Raw genomic sequence first — 22,888 nt, 5'->3', positions numbered from 1 at the left:
TACTGTAAATCCTGGATTTTGCCATTTTTTTTGGCTTTGTAAGAGTTATGGCTTATGAAATCTCTTTGTTTTGAAACACAAATGAGTGAATGGTAAACCCCCAATTTCCAAGAAGTATTTTATATTCTAAGTTATTGAAGATGAAGGCAATTTGAATTTTAGAGCACAGAACTAGATATTCATTTCCTGGATTTTTTTTTACATTATGAAAATGAACATACATCTTTTTGTATTATGTGAATCATAAGAAAGTATTGCCAGATCATAAAAAGGCATATGCATGCCATTGAGTTCTTTGCATCAATTTTGTGAATTTGTGAAAAGTAAATGAAGATAATTTCTGGCAAATACAATATAATAAAATAAAGCAGAACTCACAATGGACTCTGTAATATTTCATTAGTTAGGAATGTGTGTAGATTTAAAATAACTACTGCTTAACAAAAAGTAGATTTACATGATATGGAAATTGCCAGTGGGTGTTTTCAGCCTATTAGTTCGATAGAAGTATGACAATATTTTGTGTACATTTAAGAAGAATTACCATGTATTAAATGTTCGCATCATGTCCTTTGGCTTACCTAGAAATAAATCAACATAAACCTTTAGATCTTTTTCACCTTTAAAAGAAGGGTGAAAGTGAATGACTTGCTGTTTTCCTGAGTCCACTGCTCCTGATGTTCTTGTTTTACAAGTAAGCATGGTAATAATAAGACTTCATTTTCACATGAGGAATAAATGTTGCTTCAAGGCTAACATATACATACATCTGTGCCTAATAATTTGTAAGGAAAAACATAATCAAATCACATTTCTATCCCAGATATCAGAAAAAAACTATATCCTCTTTTTCTTTCTTTAAAATTTATAGGATGTAAAAGTACTTAAATTTCGCTAGATCATACCAATATTTGCAACAATCAGTATTTATCAAAATGGCCAACAAATGGTAGCATTAGTAGTATTTATTGAAATAGTGGCATTAGAAGTATTTACTGTTCTTTTCTGCAGTCTTTAGTGAGACAAATGGAACAATTATCCCAAACTCCTACATAACTATTCTGTTGTTCAGCAATCTGCATTTTTTTATCTTGTTGAATGTTGTATTTAAAGATAACCTTATTCTCGGTATTGAACAAACGAATTATATGATGAATAGATTTATATAATTTATTAGAACAGTTCAGTGGTTGTCTGGTGGCGAACTAACTAGCTTGCTTGCTTATTTATTTGTAATCACATTTCTATGATATGAACTCCAGCCACTCAGCTGGACAGCTTAATATACACAAACAGCAAAATAAAACAAAACTGCGAAGTTAGCATCATTTGGAGGGAATATCAACCAACTCTCTCTCCCCCATCAGCAGAGATGGCCCTCAAAATAATCCTAACCTAAGGCATAGAAGAAACACCATGTTTTTAACACAGTATAACACACTGAAGGGCTAATATTGTTAAAACTGCTGTGCTGTGTTAACTAAGTAAGTGTTGATGAGCAATACATCGGCCCTGCTTTGCCTCATCTAGGTGGCTTCACAGTGCATTTAAAAGTTCACAGAGCTGATGGAACTGGCTGCCTCCAATAAGATTGTCATGGTCTGCCTAACACTTATGCCAATGACATGGTTCAGCAATTCATCTTAAGAGGAATTGTAGCAAAGATATCTGTGGATGAGAAATTGCATGCTGGCAATTCCCATTGCGGACTGCATATAGACTGACATGAACATAATTTGACAGTGTTAATGATTCAGGTGCTACGAAGCAAAATTCTCAAATAAAACGTCAGTACTAACCCCAATCAGTGCATTCCTTGAATAGCCATCAAGTTATTTTCAATTCTTAGCAACCACAGATAATTATTCTTCATAACGATCTGTCCCTAATCTGGTTTTCAGCATTGTTATTGTCATGAAGTCTTTCTATTGTGTGCGCCTGGTCATCTCTTTTTCCTCTTTCCTTATCTTTATTTAATGTGTTTGAGGTAGAATAATTTGATTCTGGTGATTTTTGCCTCAACTGAGAACTTGTTCTTGATTTGTTTGATGGTCCATTAATTTGGTTTTTTGGCAGTCCTCACAATTCATAGAAAACTTCTCCAATACCAATGTTCAAAAGCATCAATACTGCTTATTAGATTTTTTCAAATCCCATTTTCATTACTTTATAAGTAACTTAAGGTGGCAAACATACATAATATTCCTTTCTCCTTCTATTTTTCCACAGCAACCTTCTGAGGTAGGTTGTACTGAAAAGAGTGACTGGGCAGTTTTCATGCCCAAGGCAGGACACGAACCTTAGAATCCTGATTTGTAGGCCATCATCTTAACAACTATACCAAACTGGCTGTCTTCCTATCCTGCTTCAAAATCTAACTTTCATACCCATAGAGTGTCACAGGAAATATCACAGCACAATTTTAAACACCTGTAGGTATGGCGACATGGCATTTGAATGTTTTTTTAAAAGCCTTCATGGCTGCTCTACAAAGTGCTAGTCTCCAATGTATTTGACTGCTTGTTTCTTTATGCTGTTTAATCCTAAAAGGGAGAAACTATCCACTATTGTCTCCAAACACAGGCACCTTGAATTTGGCATGGAGCTAATACGAACTTGATCCCTGAATTTGAGAGAAAATGTTGATTCTAGTAGACATTCCATAAGTCAGTGGTCCCCAACCTTTTTATCGCCGCGGACCAGTTAGACGAGCCTCCCTCGGCCTTCCGGACCGGCGGGTGGGAAGGCGGCCATCCTGGGCGCGCGTTTCGCAGGGCGGGGGGGGGGGCTTCCTTCACGCCAAGGCCGACAGCCTGTGAGGCCGCCCCGCCTCCTCCTCCTCGGCCGCCGGGGGAAGGGAGGGGGAACCGACCCCGCGATCAGCTCGCTCGGGCAGCCCTTTTTCCTCGCTGCAGTTCGGCGGGGGAAAAAGATGGCACCGTGTCCTACTTCGGGCGGGCGGGCGGCTGGCGCGGCGGAGGCCGGCTGCTTCCGAGGGGGTGGGCCTCCGCGCCGCGCTCCATGAAGGGAAGAGGGGGAGAAGGCGGGCTGCGGCCGAAGGGCCCCCGAGAGCCCCGCCGGCCTGACGCAAAAAGTGCTTCGGCGGAGCGGCGGGGGGGAGGGGCGGGAGGCAGGTGACACTCCAGGAGGGGGGGCAGAGCTGCGCCGCGAGTCTTACGTAAAGTCCCCCCTCCCCGCCTCGGCGGAGGAAAACATCTCCCACCTGGGTGGGGCTGCGCGCGAAGCGCCTCTCGGAACGGCGAAGCTCCCCAAGTTCCCCCGAAACGGCCGCGCTGCGCCCCTCCCCCCGCAACCTTAGTTTCTCCTTGGGAGGAAAATGCTGCCCCCCCTCCTGCCCCCCCTCGTCATTCCACGGGGCAGGCGGGCCGGGCGAGTCCGCGGACAAAGTTTCGCCTCCCAGGCAGCCTCCGCCAGCAGCATCCCAAGTTCGGGCCGAGGCCGCCGCCGCCCCCTCCCTCCCGGGGCGAGCAGAGCAAGAGGGCGGGGGGGAGATCGGGCCTCCCCTCGCCCCCCCAGCCCCGCACATCTGGGGGGGGCAGAGAAAGGGCGCGTTCATGAGGACTACAAAGTTGCAAATATGGCCCCCGGCCGCTGCAACGATCATGGTCCCCGGCCGCTGCGCGGCCCGGTGCCAGGTACTCCACGGCCCGGCACCGGTCCGCGGACCGGGGGTTGGGGACCACTGCCATAAGTGACAGATTTATGGCTTACATTAGTCTTTCTTGGCTGGATTTGTATCTTTGTTAAAACTTGCAACTGTATTCAAAGATTTTTAGAATATGCTGTCTATTGTGTAATTGCTGAAAAAGCAAGTTGTCACATACCAAAGAAATGGCTTTCGTTAGAACATGTTTTCTTAGTTTTTTTAAAAAAAGGCCTAGACTGCCATGCTAAAAGTGTCGCTCAGATTCGGATGGACTTGCTCCACTTGGACAGTGCCAGCAGAGATACCAAGGGAAGGCCTTGATCAAATTTTGTGGAATGAGTTCCAGCTTGTCACTCCTGAGGAAGGGGACAAGGCCATGGGAGCGATGAGTGCCGCCACCTGTTTGCTGGACCCGTGTCCCTCCTGGTTGGTCTCGACCAGCAGGGAGGTAACACGAGGCTTGCTCCAGAGGATCGTGAACACCTCTCTTCAGGAGGGATCTTTCCCGCAGCCTTTGAAGGAAACGGTGGTGAGACCCCTCCTCAAAAAGCCTTCTCTGGACCCAGCTGTCCTTAAAAACTACCATCCAGTCTCCAACCTCCCTTTCTTAGGGAAGGTTGTTGAGAAGGTGGTGGCCTTCCAACTCCGACGGACCTTGGATGAAGCGGATTATCTGGATCCCTTTCAGTCTGGTTTCAAGCCTGGTTACTGCACCGAAATCGCTTTGGTCGCGCTGACTGATGATCTCTGGCGGGCCAGGGATAGAGGGCATTCTTCTATCCTTGTGCTCCTTGACCTCTCAGCGGCCTTTGATACCATCGACCATGGTATCCTTCTGCGGTGGCTGGAAGAGGTGGGAGTGGGAGGCACTGTTTTATGGTGGTTTTCCTCTTACCTCTCTGGCAGGTCGCAGTCGGTGTTGGTCGGAGGACAGAGGTCGACCCCTAGGCCCCTTAAATATGGGGTGCCGCAGGGTTCGGTCTTGTCCCCCCTCCTATTTAATATCTACATGAAGCCGCTGGGTGAGATCATTCGCCGGCATGGGATTAAGTACCACCAGTACGCCGATGATACCCAGTTGTATCTGTCCGCCCTGTGCCAACTCAGTGAAGCAGTGGAAGTAATGTGCCAGTGCCTGGAAGCTGTCAGGGTCTGGATGGGAGTGAACAAGCTTGCACTCAACCCTGACAAGACCCAGTGGCTATGGATGTTGCCCCCCAAGGATAGTCCAGATACTCCATCTTTAAGCCTGGGGGTGAAATTTTACACCCCTCAGAGGGCCCGCAACTTGGGTGTTCTTCTGGATCCGCAGCTGACTCTAGAACACCATTTGTCAGCTGTGACCAGGGGAGCTTTCACCCAGGTTCACCTGATGCACCAGTTGCGGCCCTACCTGGACCGGGAGGCACTTCAAATGGTCACTCATGCCCTTGTCACCTCAAGACTTGACTACTGTAACACGCTCTACATGGGGCTGCCCCTGAAGAGTGTTCGGAGACTACGATTGGTCCAGAATGCAGCCGCGTGAGTGATACTGGGTGTATCGAAATACACCCATGTTACACCCATCCTCCGCGAGCTGCACTGGCTCCCCATCGGTCTCCGAACGCGGTTCAAGGTGCTGGTTATCACCTTTAAAGCCCTACATGGCTTAGGACCTGAATATCTATGAGACCGTCTCCTGCCACATACCTCCCAGCGTCCGATAAGATTTCACAGGATGGGCCTTCTCCGGGTGCTGTTGACTAGACAATGTCGGCTGGCGGCTCCTTGGGGGAGGGCCTTCTCTGTAACTGCCCTGGCCCTATGGAACGATCTACCCCCAGAGATCTGGACTCTCCCCACTCTCTCGGCCTTCCAAAAGTCTACTAAGACCTGGGTGTTCCGGCAGGCCTGGGGCTGTTGACCTCATGAACGAGGTCCAGCCCCACTAAGGTTGAGTGTATGATGTGCCTTTTAATTTGTTCTCTCTCTATTTTAAATTTTTTTAGTATTTTTTAGAATTGTTGTATGTAAGCTGCCCAGAGTCCTTTGGGATTGGGCGGCATACAAATTTATTAAATCTTGAATCTTGAATCTTGTCTCCAAACACAGGCACCTTGAATTTGGCATGGAGCTAATACGAACTTGATCCCTGAATTTGAGAGAAAAATTTGTCTTTGTAAAAGAGCTTCTTTATCCACCTGAAAATAGGAATCACCAAGTAATTTGGGCAAAGCAAAAATCATTAAGTGGGGGAGTCAAATCATTTTTAGGCTATAGAAACAATAGCTACATTTGGTATATATGATATGTTAAAGAGCAAGTGACCAAATAATAAAAGACATTGATTACATGTGAGTCTCAAAAAATAGAAAATGTTGATTCTAGAACAGTGGTCCCCAACCCCTGGTCCGCGGACCGGTGCCGGGCCGTGGAGTACCTGGCACCGGGCCGCGCAGCGGCCGGGGACCATGATCGTTGCAGCGGCCGGGGGCCATATTTGCAACTTTGTAGTCCTCATGAACGCGCCCTTTCTCTGCCCCCCCAGATGTGCGGGGCTGGGGGGGCGAGGGGAGGCCCGATCTCCCCCCCGCCCTCTTGCTCTGCTCGCCCCGGGAGGGAGGGGGCGGCGGCGGCCTCGGCCCGAACTTGGGATGCTGCTGGCGGAGGCTGCCTGGGAGGCGAAACTTTGTCCGCGGACTCGCCGGCCCGCCTGCCCCGTGGAATGACGAGGGGGGGCAGGAGGGGGGGCAGGAGGGGGGGCAGCATTTTCCTCCCAAGGAGAAACTAAGGTTGCGGGGGGAGGGGCGCAGCGCGGCCGTTTCGGGGGAACTTGGGGAGCTTCGCCGTTCCGAGAGGCGCTTCGCGCGCAGCCCCACCCAGGTGGGAGATGTTTTCCTCCGCCGAGGCGGGGAGGGGGGACTTTACGTAAGACTCGCGGCGCAGCTCTTCCCCCCCTCCTGGAGTGTCACCTGCCTCCCGCCCCTCCCCCCCACCGAAGCACTTTTTGCGTCAGGCCGGCGGGGCTCTCGGGGGCCCTTCGGCCGCAGCCCGCCTTCTCCCCCTCTTCCCTTCATGGAGCGCGGCGCGGAGGCCCACCCCCTCGGAAGCAGCCGGCCTCCGCCGCGCCAGCCGCCCGCCCGCCCGAAGTAGGACACGGTGCCATCTTTTTCCCCCGCCGAACTGCAGCGAGGAAAAAGGGCTGCCCGAGCGAGCTGATCGCGGGGTCGGTTCCCCCTCCCTTCCCCCGGCGGCCGAGGAGGAGGAGGCGGGGCGGCCTCACAGGCTGTCGGCCTTGGCGTGAAGGAAGCCCCCCCCCGCCCTGCGGAACGCGCGCCCAGGATGGCCGCCTTCCCACCCGCCGGTCCGGAAGGCCGAGGGAGGCTCGTCTAACTGGTCCGCGGCGATAAAAAGGTTGGGGACCACTGTTCTAGAAGACATTCCATAAGTGACAGATTTATGGCTTACATTAGTCTTTCTCGGCTGGATTTGTATCTTTGTTAAAACTTGCAAATGTATTCAAAGATTTTTAGAATATGCTCTCTATTGTGTAATTGCTGAAAAAGCAAGTTGTCACCAAAGAAATGGCTTTCGTTAGAACATGTTTTCTTAGTTTTTTTTTAAAAAAAGGCCTAGACTGCCATGCTAAAAGTGCTAATATCACCTTTTAAAATGCTAACAATGAACTCTAAAATCTGAAACAACACCACTTTGATATTTTCATTGCAATTCTAAGGCTGATAGTTCTACTTATTGTCATTAATTTGATGATTATATGTCATTTTAATCCCATTGTTTTCACTTTATAATATATAATATAAGAAATACCAATGCTTTGATGGTCATTTCAAAAAATCCTTTGTAAGTGAGCACTTAGAAGCCAAGAGGAACATACATGGCATATTTCAAGTTTGTATGCTTTACAGTCCTGGAGATTTCGCGATGAGGTGTGAGTGGTTTTCACTTTTATATATATATATATATATTGACAGCTAAAAAATTCTGCACTTATTGCAAGAAATGGCATCTAGGTACTGCTGTGCTGAAATCTGCTTACAATCGCTTAAAAGTTTTCTTGCCTAAAGAAGAGAGTTTCTTGTTAGAGATGTCTGAGAGTGCTAGTAGGAATAGATAAGCTACTTATGATGAGAAAACGTCAATCTTTCAACTTAGTTGATGGTTCCTAATGGGAAGGCAGTTCAGAATGTTGCCAGCTATTCCATAAGCTGGAGTAAAGGTGGAGTTTAACTTTTTAATGCTAGTTTTTTCTGTTCTTTCTGTAATATGAATTCCATTTACATCTAGCAATATCGTCTCCTTTTTCTTAATGTGACGCCTCCAGCACAAAGCACATTTGTGCATAGAGACCATGGTGAATTACAAACATGTAAATAGCTGAATGTCTAGATCGTTCCTGCCAACAAGTTGGTATCGTAGTTATAGCTGTACGTAAACAGCATTATGGAAAATTAAGTGTATTTAGAGATTGGGCTACACACTTGCTACTAATCAATTTTATCTTCATACACAGATGTCTTCCCTTTGTTAAAGCTGAACATATTCTGGGACTGAGACGTAACACTGAAAAGATTCTTTTTGTGAAAAAGAACACCAGTTCAAGTTATGCCTGGAATGTTAGGACTTCTGTGAGCTATAGGTGAAAGGATTAGTGCACTTAACATTATCAAAAATATGTCTACTAAAAAAGCTGAGCAAGACAGGATTTACTCTCAGGCTGCTTTAAAAAGAACAAGTTCTAATACTATCCCCCTCCCAGCTATTCCATCTTTCTTTATGAATTTAACATGGCTAGAAAACAGAAGATACTGTACAGTAAAATTAGAGCTATAACTACCATATATAATTCTTTCTCACTCTACACACACATGCACACTGTGGATAAAAAGTCTACATAATCTGTTAAAATGCTGGGTTTTTGAGACGTAAAAAAAACCCAGACCAAGATAAATCACTTCAGATTTTTTCCCCTCGTTTAATATAACATGTAAGCTGTACGATTAAATTGAAAAACAAACTGAAAATGTTTGTTTAGGGTCACTGTTATTGGGCCATTGCTGTTAAAAGGTGAAATTCCTCTAAATCTTTTGCATTTTAGTAGAGGCCTGAAGGTTTTGTGCCAAAATTGACTGATATTTGGAACTATTCCTAATTCCCACCACCTTGACTAAAGCCCTAGTTCTAGCTAAAGAAAAGCAGCCTCAAAATATAATGCTGCTTCATTGTAGGTATGTTGTGGCTTTGGTGATGTGCATTGCTGTTTTTGTGCCAAACTTACTTTTATAGCAAAAAAGATGAACCTTGGTCTCATCAGACCATAAGACATTTTTTTCAGCATGCCCTTGCCAGACTTGATGTAGGCTTTTACAAAATGTAGCTGGCCTTGGATGTTTTTTTGTAAGAAAAGACTTCTTGCCATCCTGCCTGCAGTCCAGATATATTCCTGTAGCTCCTTTAATGTTGCTGTAGGACCCCTTGTAGTCTCTCAGACCACGTTTGTTCTTGTTTTTTCATCAACTGGACATCCAGTTCTTCATAATGTCACTGTTGTGCCAAATTTTCCCCACTTGTTGATGACTGTATTCACTGTGTTCAAGGGTATATCCAATGCCCTGGATTTTTTTTTGTACTTTTTTCCTGATCGATACCTTCCAACAATGAGATTCCTTTGATGCTTTGTAAGACCATGCCTTTGGTGCCCTTTGCAAACCATGGCTTTTGCTGTAAGAGGCAACTGAATAAATGTTAGAAGAATCCTACTAAAATAGCTGAACTTTATGTGAGCTTGTTCAGTCACTTCAACTGATGGCAGGTAAATACTGCTACTATTTAACGTAAGTTTGGATGTGATTGGTTAATTCTGAACACAGCCATATCCTACTTATAGGTGTGCACAGACTCATGCAGTCATATTCTAGATTTTTATTCCTCCACTTAAATATTTCAGTTTGTTTTCCAAACTGCTTATATTATATTAAAGGTGGAAGAAAATCAAAGTAATTTTTCTTGCACTGATTCTTTTACATTTCAAAAGCCTGGCATTTAAACAGGTGTGTTTAGATTTTTTTACATCTGTGTGTGTGTGTGTGTGTGTGTGTGTGTGTGTGTGTGTGTCAAATTTGGAAAGCACTCATCTCACAGCTATGCTGGGCAGTGTACAAGACATTAAAACATAAAGGCTAGATATAAATGCTATAACAGGAGACATTTGAAACAAGAATAGAATAATTAAAATTAAACAGGCAGGAAGAACCTTCAAAGCCCCGTCATAAGAAAATTCCAATAGAAAACAAAGGCAACAACACAAGCAGAAATTCTTACTTTAAGATCAGAGGTTTATTGTTTCTAATAATTTGGAAAATTAGAAATGAATAGATATAAAAGATATAATAGCAGTAATACACTGCATTAACATATTAATGCAGAAGGCCAATGAGAAACAGCAAATCCTACAAGGGCTGCTATAAATCAAAGAGCCTGAGCCAATCTTGAACCCTATCCTTTATAGTGTTCCTTTAACCACATTCATGCTTCACAACCTCACTGTCACTTTCTGTGAACACCTGTGCCCAGAACTTTCAATTCCTCATTTCCAACAGTTTCATTCTTCCTGTTTTAAACGAATCCATACAAGTGCATATTTTGCAAAAAACATTTTTATCTCTCTCTTCTGGGGCCTTCTATTATCCATAGGACTTATTGAATCTAATAGATCAATAGGCCATATTTCTTGATTCTCGCAGCCCTAACCAGTGCCAGCGCCTCTGTGGCCTCAAGGGAGTCTGGCGCTCTCTCTCTCTATATATATATATATACACTGGAGAATTCAGATGAATTAATTGCAAAATAATAAAGTGGGATATAAATAATCAAACAGTTTACTTAACTTGATGTACCTCGTGGGTACGCCTATAAATTCTTACTTCCTGAGGAAAGCCCCCCGTCCGAGCTCGTATTGATAGGACTGAGGGGGTTTGAGATGCTAACCGATTAGATTTCCCGGGCTGGCCTTGTTAGCCTGCCGACCTTCCGACCAATCAGAAGTGTGCAACGCCTCTATGAGCTGCTTCCCGACTCTCTTAAGTCCGCCTCTCTTTGTTGCGGCGCCCAATGGGGACGCTCCGAATGTCGGCAGCTGCCGGGTAACATGGTTACATGTCAGAGAGTAACACTTGATCATGGAACATGGACTAAGGCGAAGGCGTCCGAGTCAGCTGCAGGAGCAGCATCAGCCGCAGCCGCCTGGAGAGGCTCCGGCGCAATGAATCCTCTCGCGATCGGGTAAGACTAACAGCAGCGCAGCAGGAACGGGAGAATGGGTGGGGTCCTGGTAGCCGAGCGAGCGATTGGGGGGTGAGGGCGAACCCTCTCCTTGAGGAAAAGAAAAGGCTTGCGGTTTCTGGGCCAGCCAGCCCCCCCAAAAAACCCTCGCCCCCCCCCCCTTTGGCTTCGTTTCACACGCACGTATTCCAGCACTTAAACCATCCCGCTGGGAGGTTGCCAAAAGGATGGGGAAGCGTGCGTGCGTTTTCCTTTCCAGCAGTCCGATCCTGGTCGCTTACGCGCCGTTGTGCTTTCCAATCTCCGAACAATAAGGAGTAGGGGTAGTGAACGGGGGAATGCGCACGGAGAGCTGCTGGAATCTCCCCTCAGGACTCTCTTTCTGTGCACGCGTATGCGTGTGTTCCCCTTTGTGGATCCCGACTCCCAATCAAAAGCTGAGCCGGGATGCGCCGCCAACCGTCCTCTTTTGCAGATTTAACCGAGGATCTGGGCTTTGAAATCTAGGCGCTATAGCCCGCAAAACTGAGACGTCCCGTTCCTTTTGTGAGACATTTCTCAGACTGAAAGGGAGGCTTTTTGGCTGGCTGCTGTCGCCCCCTGCCGAGAGGCAGTCTGAGGATTGCTGTAGCAGAGCGAGCTCTTCTAGTGTCCTTTTGTTTGACAAGTGAATAGAGTAAAATCGGGCTTTTGAGGAAAGGCCCTGCTGTCGTTTGCTATTTCCAGCTGATAACAAGGCTACCCGGTGGCTGTGTTCACACTACCCGCTTAATCGGGTCAAAGACTTCAGCTTGCATGTGCACAGCATGCAGCATCCTAAGCTTGGTTACTATTAACCTTGCTGGGAATTGGGGTGGGGGTGGCGAGGCTTGCCCTGTTTTGCTTTGCACATTTGGTTAGTAGAGGATTCTGTGTGGCATGCAAAGCAAGCGAGGCTTGTGAGGGAGATTTTGATGAATAAAAATAAAAACCATGCTAAGGAAGGAATGTGACGGTCCCTGCAAAATCTCTGAAAAAGGATTGTTTTCTCTAAGCCTGTCTTCTTCAACCTGATGCTCTCCATATGTCTTTGATTGCAGTACTCATCATCCCCAAGCACCCTGGATTGTACCACTACATTGGGGATAATAGAAGTTGTAGTTTGACATGGCTGGAAGGCCCTTGGTGGGAAGGTTGAGCTTGGCTGCTTGATGCTGCTGATACCATGTTCTCCACTCCTTGTGTCTTTGTAGACTCTGCTTCTATAAGGAACAAGCCCTCCACCACCTGCTTGGTGGCTGCTAGCAAGCGATTTCATGTCAGCCTCATTCAATTGGCGGGAGCAGGGAGCAGAATGGAGCAAGCTTGCTTGACGGGACACTGACCAGGGTCTGTCTTCTGTCGGACTGCTGGTTCCTTGAGAGCTCACAATGACTGGTTCTGGCTCTAAAGCTTCCCACAATTCCCACTCCAAGGGAGACAAAGGGGGCCGTTCCAGAAGCTCCCACACTCGGACGCTCAGTACTGCCAACAACGGAGGCTCAGAAGAGGAAGACAAAGATGGAGGAACAGTATTCCTTGTCAACAAAAGTGGTTTTCCAATTGACGGGCAGACCTGGGAGAGAATGTGGGGGCATGTGGCGAAGGTCCACCCTTCGGGCAGAGAGATGGTGGAAACTATAAGGAGTGCTACTTTGCTTACAAAAGTAAGTTATGACTTTTCCCTCTGAGTCCTTGTTTTCTACTTAACAGTCTGACCAGGATGCATGAAGATTTTGCTTGTTTATGTTACTTGTTTATGTGGCTATTTCCACTTTTCTACTTTCTACTATTTCTGCTTTCCACAGTGGGTGGGATGGGTGTTATTGCAAGAACTGATCTTCCCTGCTTCTTTTTGCAAGAAAAGAAGTAATGGTATACACTTGGAGTTTTATTAGCAATTGGTTAATTTTGATGAAACTTGGAAAAAGCCCAGAAATAGTCACACCTGGTTGGCATTTAAATAGGATATCATTTGGAAAGAAGACTGAAGTTAAAAATTATCCCAGAAGATAATGGGGGGAGGAGGGTGGGGGAGAATACTGCTACAGTGAAATTATATAAGTATATGTGGAGTAGTAAGCTTAACCTGGCTGGGAGAGGGGGAGCTACCTATAGAAATAGAACTAAACAGAAATAAAAAGGTGTCTAGTACCTACTAAACTCTTGTTCTGGATTCTGAGAGCTGTTGACATGTTTCAGATTTTTCTGTTTAGCCTTGAAGGCTAGAAAGTTGCTTGAAAAATAATTGAGTCCTACTCAATTCAAGATTTAAACTCCTTTTATTTGTGGAGGGGTAATTGTCTCTCAGCCTTGGCTGTACTTGCTTTCATAAACCCTTGAGACATGTATGAATGTAGTTCAACAGCTGCTCATTCTTTTCCCTGGAGGAAATATTTGTAGTTGCAACCAAAAGTGCTAACAGTTGTCACCTGGGCATTTCTATACCAAGGGCTTATTTTGAGCAGCTATTTGCTTTCTTCACATTTGAAAATGCGCAGTCTAGTTCCTTATCAGGATCATTTGTGAAAGTTTGCAGCTCTGTGATAAGGAAGATGGGAAGAAATTGCAAGTGGCACAGCAGCTGAATTTGGCAGGAAAAACACCACTTTGCTGAGAGGTGCCAAGATGTTGAATTTAACAGGATGGAATTAGAAGCTTGCACTTAACCTACAAATAGTTGGTTTTCATACTCCCCTTTCTCACTCTGAACATCTGCATTACTCGCCTGTCACACTAGTTGCATGTCATGGCAGATTAAATTTGTCTAGACCTGGGATGAACAATTTTGGCACTTTAGAATCAGCTGAAGTACAGTTCGCAACATCTCTTGCCATTGGACATGTGGGCAAGATTAATGGAAATTTGGCTTAGCAGTATCTAGCAGGGAACAGGTTGCTCACCTCTAGAAAGACTGTTTATGCAGGATCTTCAAAGTCCTATATGTCATCAAGTTGCTTTCAAATAGAGTTTCTCTATAACTATCCCTAACCTACTGAAGTCTTTTGACTTACTTCTTGATTCTCTAGGACAGGGGTTGGCAACCCGCGGCTCTGGAGCCGCATGTGACTCTTTCATCCCTCTACTGCAGTTCCCTGTCACCCAAAATATGTGTCACAACCGCCAATGTGCAACAACCGCCAGCATGCAATTTATTGAACTTTTGAACCCTTGGTAGCTTTTGTGGCTTTCTTTCCTGTGGGAAACAGATCCAACTGGCTGTTTGAATGTTTAAGGTTGCCGACCCCTGCTCTAGGATGAACTAGAGTCCTATTGCCTTTGTGTAAGGGCAAGAAAAGTGTGGCAGAGTGACAAATGCAGAGTTATGGTGCCAGCCCTGTCCCTCTTCTATATGTCTCATGATGTCACCCATCTACAAAGTGGTGGAGATGATGACATGACATTTTCATTATTCTGGCAAAAGCAGTGAGAGCCTGTGGATGCTGCTGTGGTTGAACCTACTCTTTCCAATCTAAGTCAGCACCTGATTACTATGCTGTCCCAGCTCTGAATGGTAAAACACGTACCAAAATACAGTGTCTCTGGTATATGTCATCTGAAAGAAATAGTCATTAGTGACATTTCCTAATTAGAGTATTATGGGGCAAGGTTACTGCGGCTAAGTTTCCCTTTGGCTATGAAGGGATAAGAATCTGGGCTGAAGTAAGACAAAGCCAAACAGGTGCTGCCTTTATGTGTCATCTCCTTTCATTTGTCATCCTAATTCTGTACCACGTAACCTGTGACTGGAGAGCTCTGATGATTGATAAAACAGCTGCCAATCAAAGGATGGAAACACTTGCAATGGATACTCTTCAGAGACAGCAGCCCTTCCAGCCACCTGTCCTGTCTGTAATCCCAAATGCTGAAGGAGAATCTTGGGTGGGGTTCTTCACTCTTTCCTCTTGTATCTTAGCAGCTATAGGCAAGGGTAGCATTGCTGGGAACAGCCTGCTGGATTTGTTTTCCTCCTGTAGCATTGCTCTGGTGATGGGAACCAGACTTGGGAAAATCTTGCTGCGTTATAAGAAGCATATATTATAGCAATAATGGACGCGGTGGCTCAGTGGCTAAGACATTGAGCTTGTCAATCAGCAAGGTAGGCAGTTCGGTGGTTCGAATCCCTAGCACCCCATAACGAAGTGACCTTCTATTACTTGTCCCAGCTTCTGCCAACCTAGCAGTTCAAAAGCATGTAAAAATGCAAGTAGAAAAATAGGGACCATTTTTGCTGGGGAAGGTAACAGCGTTCCATACGCCTTCAGCATTTAGTCATGCCAGCCACATGATCACGGAGACATCTTCAGACAGCGCTGGCTCTTCGGCTTTGAAATGGAGATGAGAACCGCCCCCCGCCAGAGTCAGGAACAACTAGCACATATGTGCGAGGGGAACTTTTACCTTATTATACCAATGAAGAAACTAACAAGTGGCCAAATCAAGATCTTAGCATTTTGAAAATTCATTTGTCTGTGCAATAGAAGCATACTTTTCTCTGCTTTACTAATAGGATCAAATTAAAGAGAAAATGGGGGACTGAGTTATGGATGGCACATCATCCTTTTCTTTTAACAAAGTCCCTATTGTAAGCAGCAAGCACAAGAACTGTGTAAAGAAATACAGAATTGAAACCAAATAATTTTGCAGCAGAACACTATTAATTTTCTCATTGCAATACATCTGCTACATGGAGATCTCAGGCAAGACAAAACTATCTTTGTGAGTCAGTAGATCTGACAATAAGGCCTCACAATATGGTTGCATGACAGTTGGTGGGCTTGTTCATAAAATGAGTGTCATGATGGGCACAGCCAGTTTAACAGTACCAATTTATTGTAAGGCAAACTGCTGGGGTTGTTTCTTAGCCTCCTTTTCAGCTTCCCAGGAAACTCTACCATGCCAGTTTAGCTTAGTTTTAGTTTTCTTTCCTAGGTACATGGGAACAGGCCACAGGACTGCAGCCATTGGGTTCCAGAGACATTCTTGAAAATGGAGATAATAAGACAGAATGCTTCACATTATATAATTAATATATTCTAAACCCAATTAAAACAGGTGGGGGAGGGATTCTGGGGAGAAATCCAATGGCATTTCTAATTTACTTCAGTATCACCTCTTTAATGCTTATAGCAATAGTACTTATATACTGTTTCACAGTGTTTTACAGCCCCCTCTATAAACGGTTTAGGAGTCAGCATATATTTCCCCCAACAATTTGGGTCCTCATTTTTCTGACTGTGGAAGGATGGAAGGCTGAGTCAACCTTGAGCTGGTAACTTGTCCTAAGTTAGTGAAGATGGTCTGTTTTTGTTCTGTTTATCTAATACTTCATTTTTAAATATATGAAGGTGCATCTGAGTGATTTATTGTGCTTCTTGCCTAATTGGCAACATCTACAGATTTTCGGCAGACCCTCCCCTCCCACCCTTGTGTTGGTGTCTTCAAAAAGAGGCATGATGGGAATCATAGAATCACAGGGCAGACATTATCCACCCTTGAATTAAAAGATTAAGGGAAAATGCTGATCTACTTATAAATCATGCTGCTGGGGTAATGACTGGCAGACCATCAGGTGAATCTCTGTCATTCACACTATATGTTACTACTAAAGGAAGAAAATGACCACCAACTTTTATCAGTATAAGCAGTGTAAACCAGACTCTTGATATTTGCCTTTCTTGCCCCACCGGCCAAAGTACTTGTATCGTTGTGATGAATGTAATAAAGCCCTCTCAAACTGAAAATCTCCTAGGATACTTGTACCATTCCCATCACTCCCAGTCAATATGATCATTGGTGGATATGTACCGAGGAATGATGAGAATTGTACTAACTATAACATATCTGAAAGATCATGGCATGCATGACAATGAGAACTGTACATTAAATAGAAAAAACGCTTGCTTTGTAGTTACACTGATAACCACTGAATGATTAGAGCCTGTCATTGAGCCCAAAATACTAAGTTGAAGATGAGAAATATGAGCAGGAAAGACTTCCTGAAAGCCTTGTGCAGTGGGAAAACAGGATTAGATACCAAGGCATAGATGGATAATACATCCAAGAATCTGAAACACATTATAAATATTTGGAGGTTAGCATCACATTTAAAGGAATAGGCTTTCTCCAGACAGATAAAACTATTGTGCTTTCTGTACCTATATCAAATTATGAGTCTGCACATATACAATCTTAGTTATTGTGTTTTCCAGGTACAATAATTGTTTCTAAGTTGCTCTTTAAAGATTTATTCTTCATTTTTTCTTAATATTTTCATGCCAAGGAAATTGGACAGTTTGCTTCTGCTTTAGATGCTCAGCATAGTACCTGTTAATAGACAATGTCCCTTTGTTTCTGTTCACTTGTCAATTACTAGCACAGAATTGTGACATATGAATCTCAGAAGGACCTTCTTTCTCCAGTTGCATGAACAGCTGTATGAATATTCTGAGGTTTGGAGCAGGGAGGAAGTTGAGAGATGGCAAATGGTCTTCTGTGGATTATACCTTAATTTGGCAAAGTTGGCTTGAAACTAATGGAAGACAAACCTTAAGCAAGTTATGACTTCTTTCAGACAATGAATGCTCCCGCTGCACATTGCACACCTACCTGGGAATAAATCCCATTTTGCTAAGTGGGTATTAATCTGATAAAATAGAGGGACAGGATTTGCATTAGCAGAGGTCATTTTAGCTCTCTCACATTGCAGTCCAGCTCTTCTTCCCTGCTCCACTAAAACAGGTTTGGCTGTCTACCTCAAATAATGACCTCTCCCAACTTGTCTCTGTCTCATTTTATGCAGCCTTCTGTGCCGTCGGTGCCAAATTACAAGGCTTCCATGATGATCCCAGACTGGCTTCAGGCAATACAGAATTACATGAAGATGCTGCAGTATCCTTTATTTTTGGTTTTTTAAAAGAGCTTCTTCTATTAAGCTTATTAGTTGAGGAAAATAGAAGGGAATGGATAATTTAGTAGAGAACCAAGATGACGTGAGGAACAATAAGGAATGAAAAGTGCTGTTGCTTTATTTTCCAGCATTTATATAGCTTTATGAGATTACTTAAGTGTGAGGTATTGCCCTTGGCCTTTGGAATGCCATATATAGCTTTAAAAGCACATAAGAGGTTGTAATTGATGCAGGAGACAGAACAGTTATCATATTTTTTGTGTGATCATGACACATAGAGTGTCTAACCTCAGGCGTGGAATATCTACCTTTGATGAACCCAACCCTTCCTTCAGGAACTAGATAGCATCCATGCCAAGGACTCAATGTTGCGAAATAAGTTGGCTTATTGCAGACAAGAAAGAATTCATGTATATGAAGATAATCTGACTACTACAGAGCACACAAGGGAAGCCTTTATATATACAAAATAAAGGTTTTAAATTTTAAGCTTTGTTCTATTGTCCTATTTAGTCAATGGACTGTAGCTATGCTTTTCCCATACTTGAGATTAGAATGCTCCTGCTCTCTATCTGGCCTAAACAGAACTGGTTCCAATCTGATTAGCTTCAACCCTGACAGGGGCTCATTGGGATAACAATACAGAGGCATCTAGGGCAATAGATTGTGTCAGTAGAAATAGGTGATATGCATTCTTATAGCATGAGATGTGGTTGCTGGCCTAAAAAAAAGGATTGGACCAATTCATGAAAGCCATGGGAATCAATAGCTGTTAGCCTTGATGCCAGTGTTTCTGTCTCTGATATGCCTGGAGATTTCCTTGGGCAATTGATTGGCCATTGTGAAAACAGGCTGCTGGACTGGATGGGCCAAACGTAAGATCAGCACGATTCTGCTTGTATTATGTTTACTGCACTGTTTCATTAATAATACTTGCGGAAAAGGTTTTAGAATAATGATTAATTACAAACGAAATATAAGTCAGCAACATGATTTGGCTAAGGCAATTTTAGGCTGCATAAATACTAGTTTCCAAATCACAGAATGTAATTATTCTGCTCAAATTTACTTTTATCAGAATCCTGCTTAAATACTACTCAAATTCTCAACACCATAATTTAAGGAGGATTCTGAGAAATCTGAACAGATTCAGAAAGGGCAGCAAAGACATGTTGGAAAGTATGTTCATATAGAGAAAGGTTTAGACCTATTCTCATTGCAGAGCACAGGACATAAAACAGTGGATTTAAGTTATAGGAAGATAGATTCTGAATATTACAAAAAAATTCTGAACAGGTCAAATCACAATCCAATTGACTCAGATTACAGGTTCTCCTTCATTAAATATAATCAAGGGGAGGCTAAAGAGCCATCTGGCTGAGATGCTTTGATTTGGATTCTTGTTCTGAGCAGAAAGTTGAACTTAATGGCCTAAATAGCCTCTTATGATATCCATTCTGGATTTTGACTGGAGAGAAATCCTGATTTTCAATAATTGTAGCAATTTGGATAGCACTTCCAAGCATGCTGTTAGAAAAGCATCTATGTGTGAATAATCATGCAGAGACTATCTAAGTAACTCTCAAAGTAGTTTCACAATGCCTTCTGAAAGATGTAGGTTTTTCAGTATTTGGACGAGTAATTGTTTGCTTATAACATTATTCTTTGGAAGGGAATGATTTTATAGCCTATTATATTATTTCTTAGGCCCATCAGGAAGAAAGTTGTCAAAAGGCTAAAACAAGAACCATGGTGGAAAAAAAATGAAACATATCTTATCAAAGAGGACAATATTACTAAAGCAAAGACCTAGCCCTAAACACTCACACACTCACTCTCTCTCTCTCTCTCTCTCTGTGTGTGTGTGTGTGTGTGTTTATTATTCCATGGATAGTTGCATTTATTACTGAAGATTGTGGTATAAAGGTATGGACAAAGGGTGATCTGGTGGTGTCTAGTGGTTCAAGTGAATTAAATTATTTTTCTTAGTTATATTTCAGTGTATATATTGTATTTCTTTGTATTTCTTGAAGAGATTGTGACAAGTTCTTTTGTTTGAATCTTACACTTGTACTATTGCTTTCTTCATTTTTGCAATCACTTTGTCTTAACAAATGAAATCCAGATACAACCATACGGGAACTCAATTCTTTGAAATTAGGAAAACAAGACCTCTAAGTGGGTATGTAACATTGTGCAGAAAGTACGATTTTCTAACTGACTTGTGATTTTCACACAGGAGCTTGCAAACCTAATAAATGGCCCCAACAGATAAAATAGCGCAATGGTTGTTGACAGCATGCATCACAGACTCTTCTTGAATATTTCATCATGTCTCAAATTACACATCCAACCCATCTCTATTCTCAGTTTTCAATGATGCATCACCATCAAACCACAAAGTCAACAGTTTATACGTCTTTTGTTGCATGTATTGTCTGCGGTTTTCCTTCTGCTGCACAAGAAGTAAAGAAGAATCCATCTAATATAAATGTAGTTAACCTGTATCCCTCAGGCCATATGTGGACCAAAAAAGCACAGATCTCGAATGTTAGATCCCCTTTTCCATTTGGAGTGGTGGTGGTGGTGGGGAGGGGTGAAAAGGCTAAGAATGAAATGAATGCCTTAAACTTTGGGACTTCTTAAAACACCTACAAAGTCCCCAAAATGGGAAAAATGATTCTGAAAATGTTACTTCCTTTCATCTTCTGTTGATGTAACAGTGACATTGAGCATACTTCTGTGTCTGTAAGGCAGGACTGAAGGGGGAACTGTAGCATGTATGAAAAACGTTTTCTTACTTTTAGTCTAGACTCTAGAGGAAAAGTCATGAACCTAGTCTTTCTTAGTCTTTCAGATATTTAGACTTTCTCCTATAATACTCAACCATCATGTTTATCAACACCCCAGGTACAAGCATCTGTACTAGAGACATACAAAAACCAAATGATATGGACTCCTGCTATTGGTTTGCCTCGTTGGCTGTGGTGGTAGCTACCCAACATCTTGAATAGACTATTAGTCTCACTTGGAGCTGTGAAGATTGGACTAGGACAGTGTTTCTCAAACTAGCCAGCATGTCTGTTTGGAGAATTCTGGGAATTGAAGTCCATGCATCTTAAAGTTGCCACGTTTGAGAAACACTGGATTAGGACCTTTGTCCACAGAAGATGTGTGTGTGGTGTATTCATTCTGAAAACAAAGGGGAAAAAGAAAACAAAGATTTTTTGTACAAGCAACATTTGCACAGAACTTGACAGTTGTCTCCGCTGAAAAATGTACCCATTGTTACTGAATGCTTTGCTTACCCATCTGTGATGAGATGCATATTAAAGTTTACATGCTGCTTTTTCTATTGACAATGAAAGTGGCCCTGGTACATCTAACTCAAAGCTTTTTATTAAGGTTTGTCACATAGTCGGACACATGTTAAACTGCATTTGGCATTTTTATTTACCTAACAAGTCATTATTATGGTTGGTCAGCCAGATGTTTAGGCTGGAGTTGGCATTTTTATCCACTTACTGTGTCTTTCTCAAGGATTTGGGATTGGCAGATGATGTTGTTTGATGATGTTAAAAATATCATTGCAGGATGTACTGTAAGTTGTTCCAAGTAAAGCTACCTTTTGTAATTGACTATAGTGATTTTTTCAGTGCTGATGGTGTTCAGATGGTACTCCAGTTGTTTTATGATATTATTAAAAAAACTTTGTATAGCAGTTAAAGTGCCCTTCCCTCCTTCAAAATAAACTACACACAATTATTGAAATTATTTATTGAAATTATTTCACATATAATGAAATTATTTCACATATAATGAATATTTCACACATATTATACATAATAAAATTATTTGTTACCTTGCAATTTACATATAAAAGAACCAGCAACCTCTCATGATATGGAACAGAGATGCCTAGTTTCTTTTCAGTCTTTCAATACTTAGCAGGAAGAATTTATCTTTCATTTATCCTACAAATGACAAATGTAAAACTAAATAATACTTAACTTTAACAAGCGTGATACAGGATTATTGTAATTAGGAAAGAATATAAATTTGCTGAGGTCACATTTGAATGTGAACATACACTCTGAATGTATCCTAAAATATGCCCAAGAGAACTCATGTTACATTCTTGCCCATGGAAATACAATACAATACAATAGCAGAGTTGGAAGGGACCTTGGAGGTCTTCTAGTCCAAACCCCTGCCTAGGCAGAAAACCCTATACCGTTTCAGGCAAATGGCTATCCAACATCTTCTTAAAGACTTCCAGTGTTGGGGCATTCACAACTTCTGGAGGCAAGCTGTTCCACTGATTAATTGTTCTAACTGTCAGGAAATTTCTCCTCAGTTCTAAGTTGCTTCTCTCCTTGATTAGTTTCCACCCATTGCTTTTTGTTCTACCCTCAGGTGCCTTGGAGAATAGTTTGACTCCCTCATCTTTGTGGCAACCCCTGAGATATTGGAACACTGCTATCATGTCTCCGCTAGCCCTTCTTTCTATTAAACTAGACATACCCAGTTCCTACAACCGTTCTTCATATGTTTTAGTCTCCAGTCCCCTAATCATCTTTGTTGCTCTTCTCTGCACTCTTTTTAGAGTCTCCACATCTTTTCTACATTGTGGTGACCAAAACTGAATGCAGTATTCCAAGTGTGGCCTTACCAAGGCACACTTAGAATAATTCAAAGGATTCTGAGTTCCAGCACTTGCAGCACTTTGCAAATATGGAAAGGTCTTCTTAATGCAGCCCTATATTTTTAATAATATAAGATGACCTATCTCTGCCGCCAAGTAGGATACCACAGAGGTACAGCAAGAAGCCTATATACTTGTATCAGGGAGAGGAATAAGACTTTAGTTTATTCTTTGATTTCTGGTAGGTTTCTGGTAAGTTTCCACGTACAATTTAATTAAAGTGCTGGGTTTAGCATATAAACCCCAACATGGCTTAATTCCAGATATCATCAAGACAATCTCTTCCAACGAAGAATGGCTCATTCTT

General features: G+C 43.0%; 1 protein-coding gene across 1 annotated transcript in view; it reads left to right on the top strand.

Annotated features, from left to right (window-relative positions):
- The first annotated feature begins 10,830 nt into the window (after nt 1-10,830).
- The window catches only part of VASH2 (vasohibin 2), a 28,661-nt gene continuing 16,603 nt past the window's right edge, over nt 10,831-22,888 (top strand). The window contains exons 1-4 of the mRNA XM_032216903.1: nt 10,831-10,948; nt 12,181-12,633; nt 17,769-17,857; nt 20,002-20,058. Of these exons, the coding sequence (XP_032072794.1) occupies nt 12,358-12,633; nt 17,769-17,857; nt 20,002-20,058 (422 nt within the window). The 5' untranslated portion in view covers nt 10,831-10,948; nt 12,181-12,357. The remainder of the gene's footprint in view (nt 10,949-12,180; nt 12,634-17,768; nt 17,858-20,001; nt 20,059-22,888) is intronic.

The sequence above is a fragment of the Thamnophis elegans genome, chromosome 4, assembly GCF_009769535.1.
Source record: "Thamnophis elegans isolate rThaEle1 chromosome 4, rThaEle1.pri, whole genome shotgun sequence".
Lineage (NCBI taxonomy): Eukaryota > Metazoa > Chordata > Lepidosauria > Squamata > Colubridae > Thamnophis > Thamnophis elegans.
Note: the sequence above shows the minus strand (reverse complement) of the source record. Positions and strands in the feature narration are given on the sequence as shown.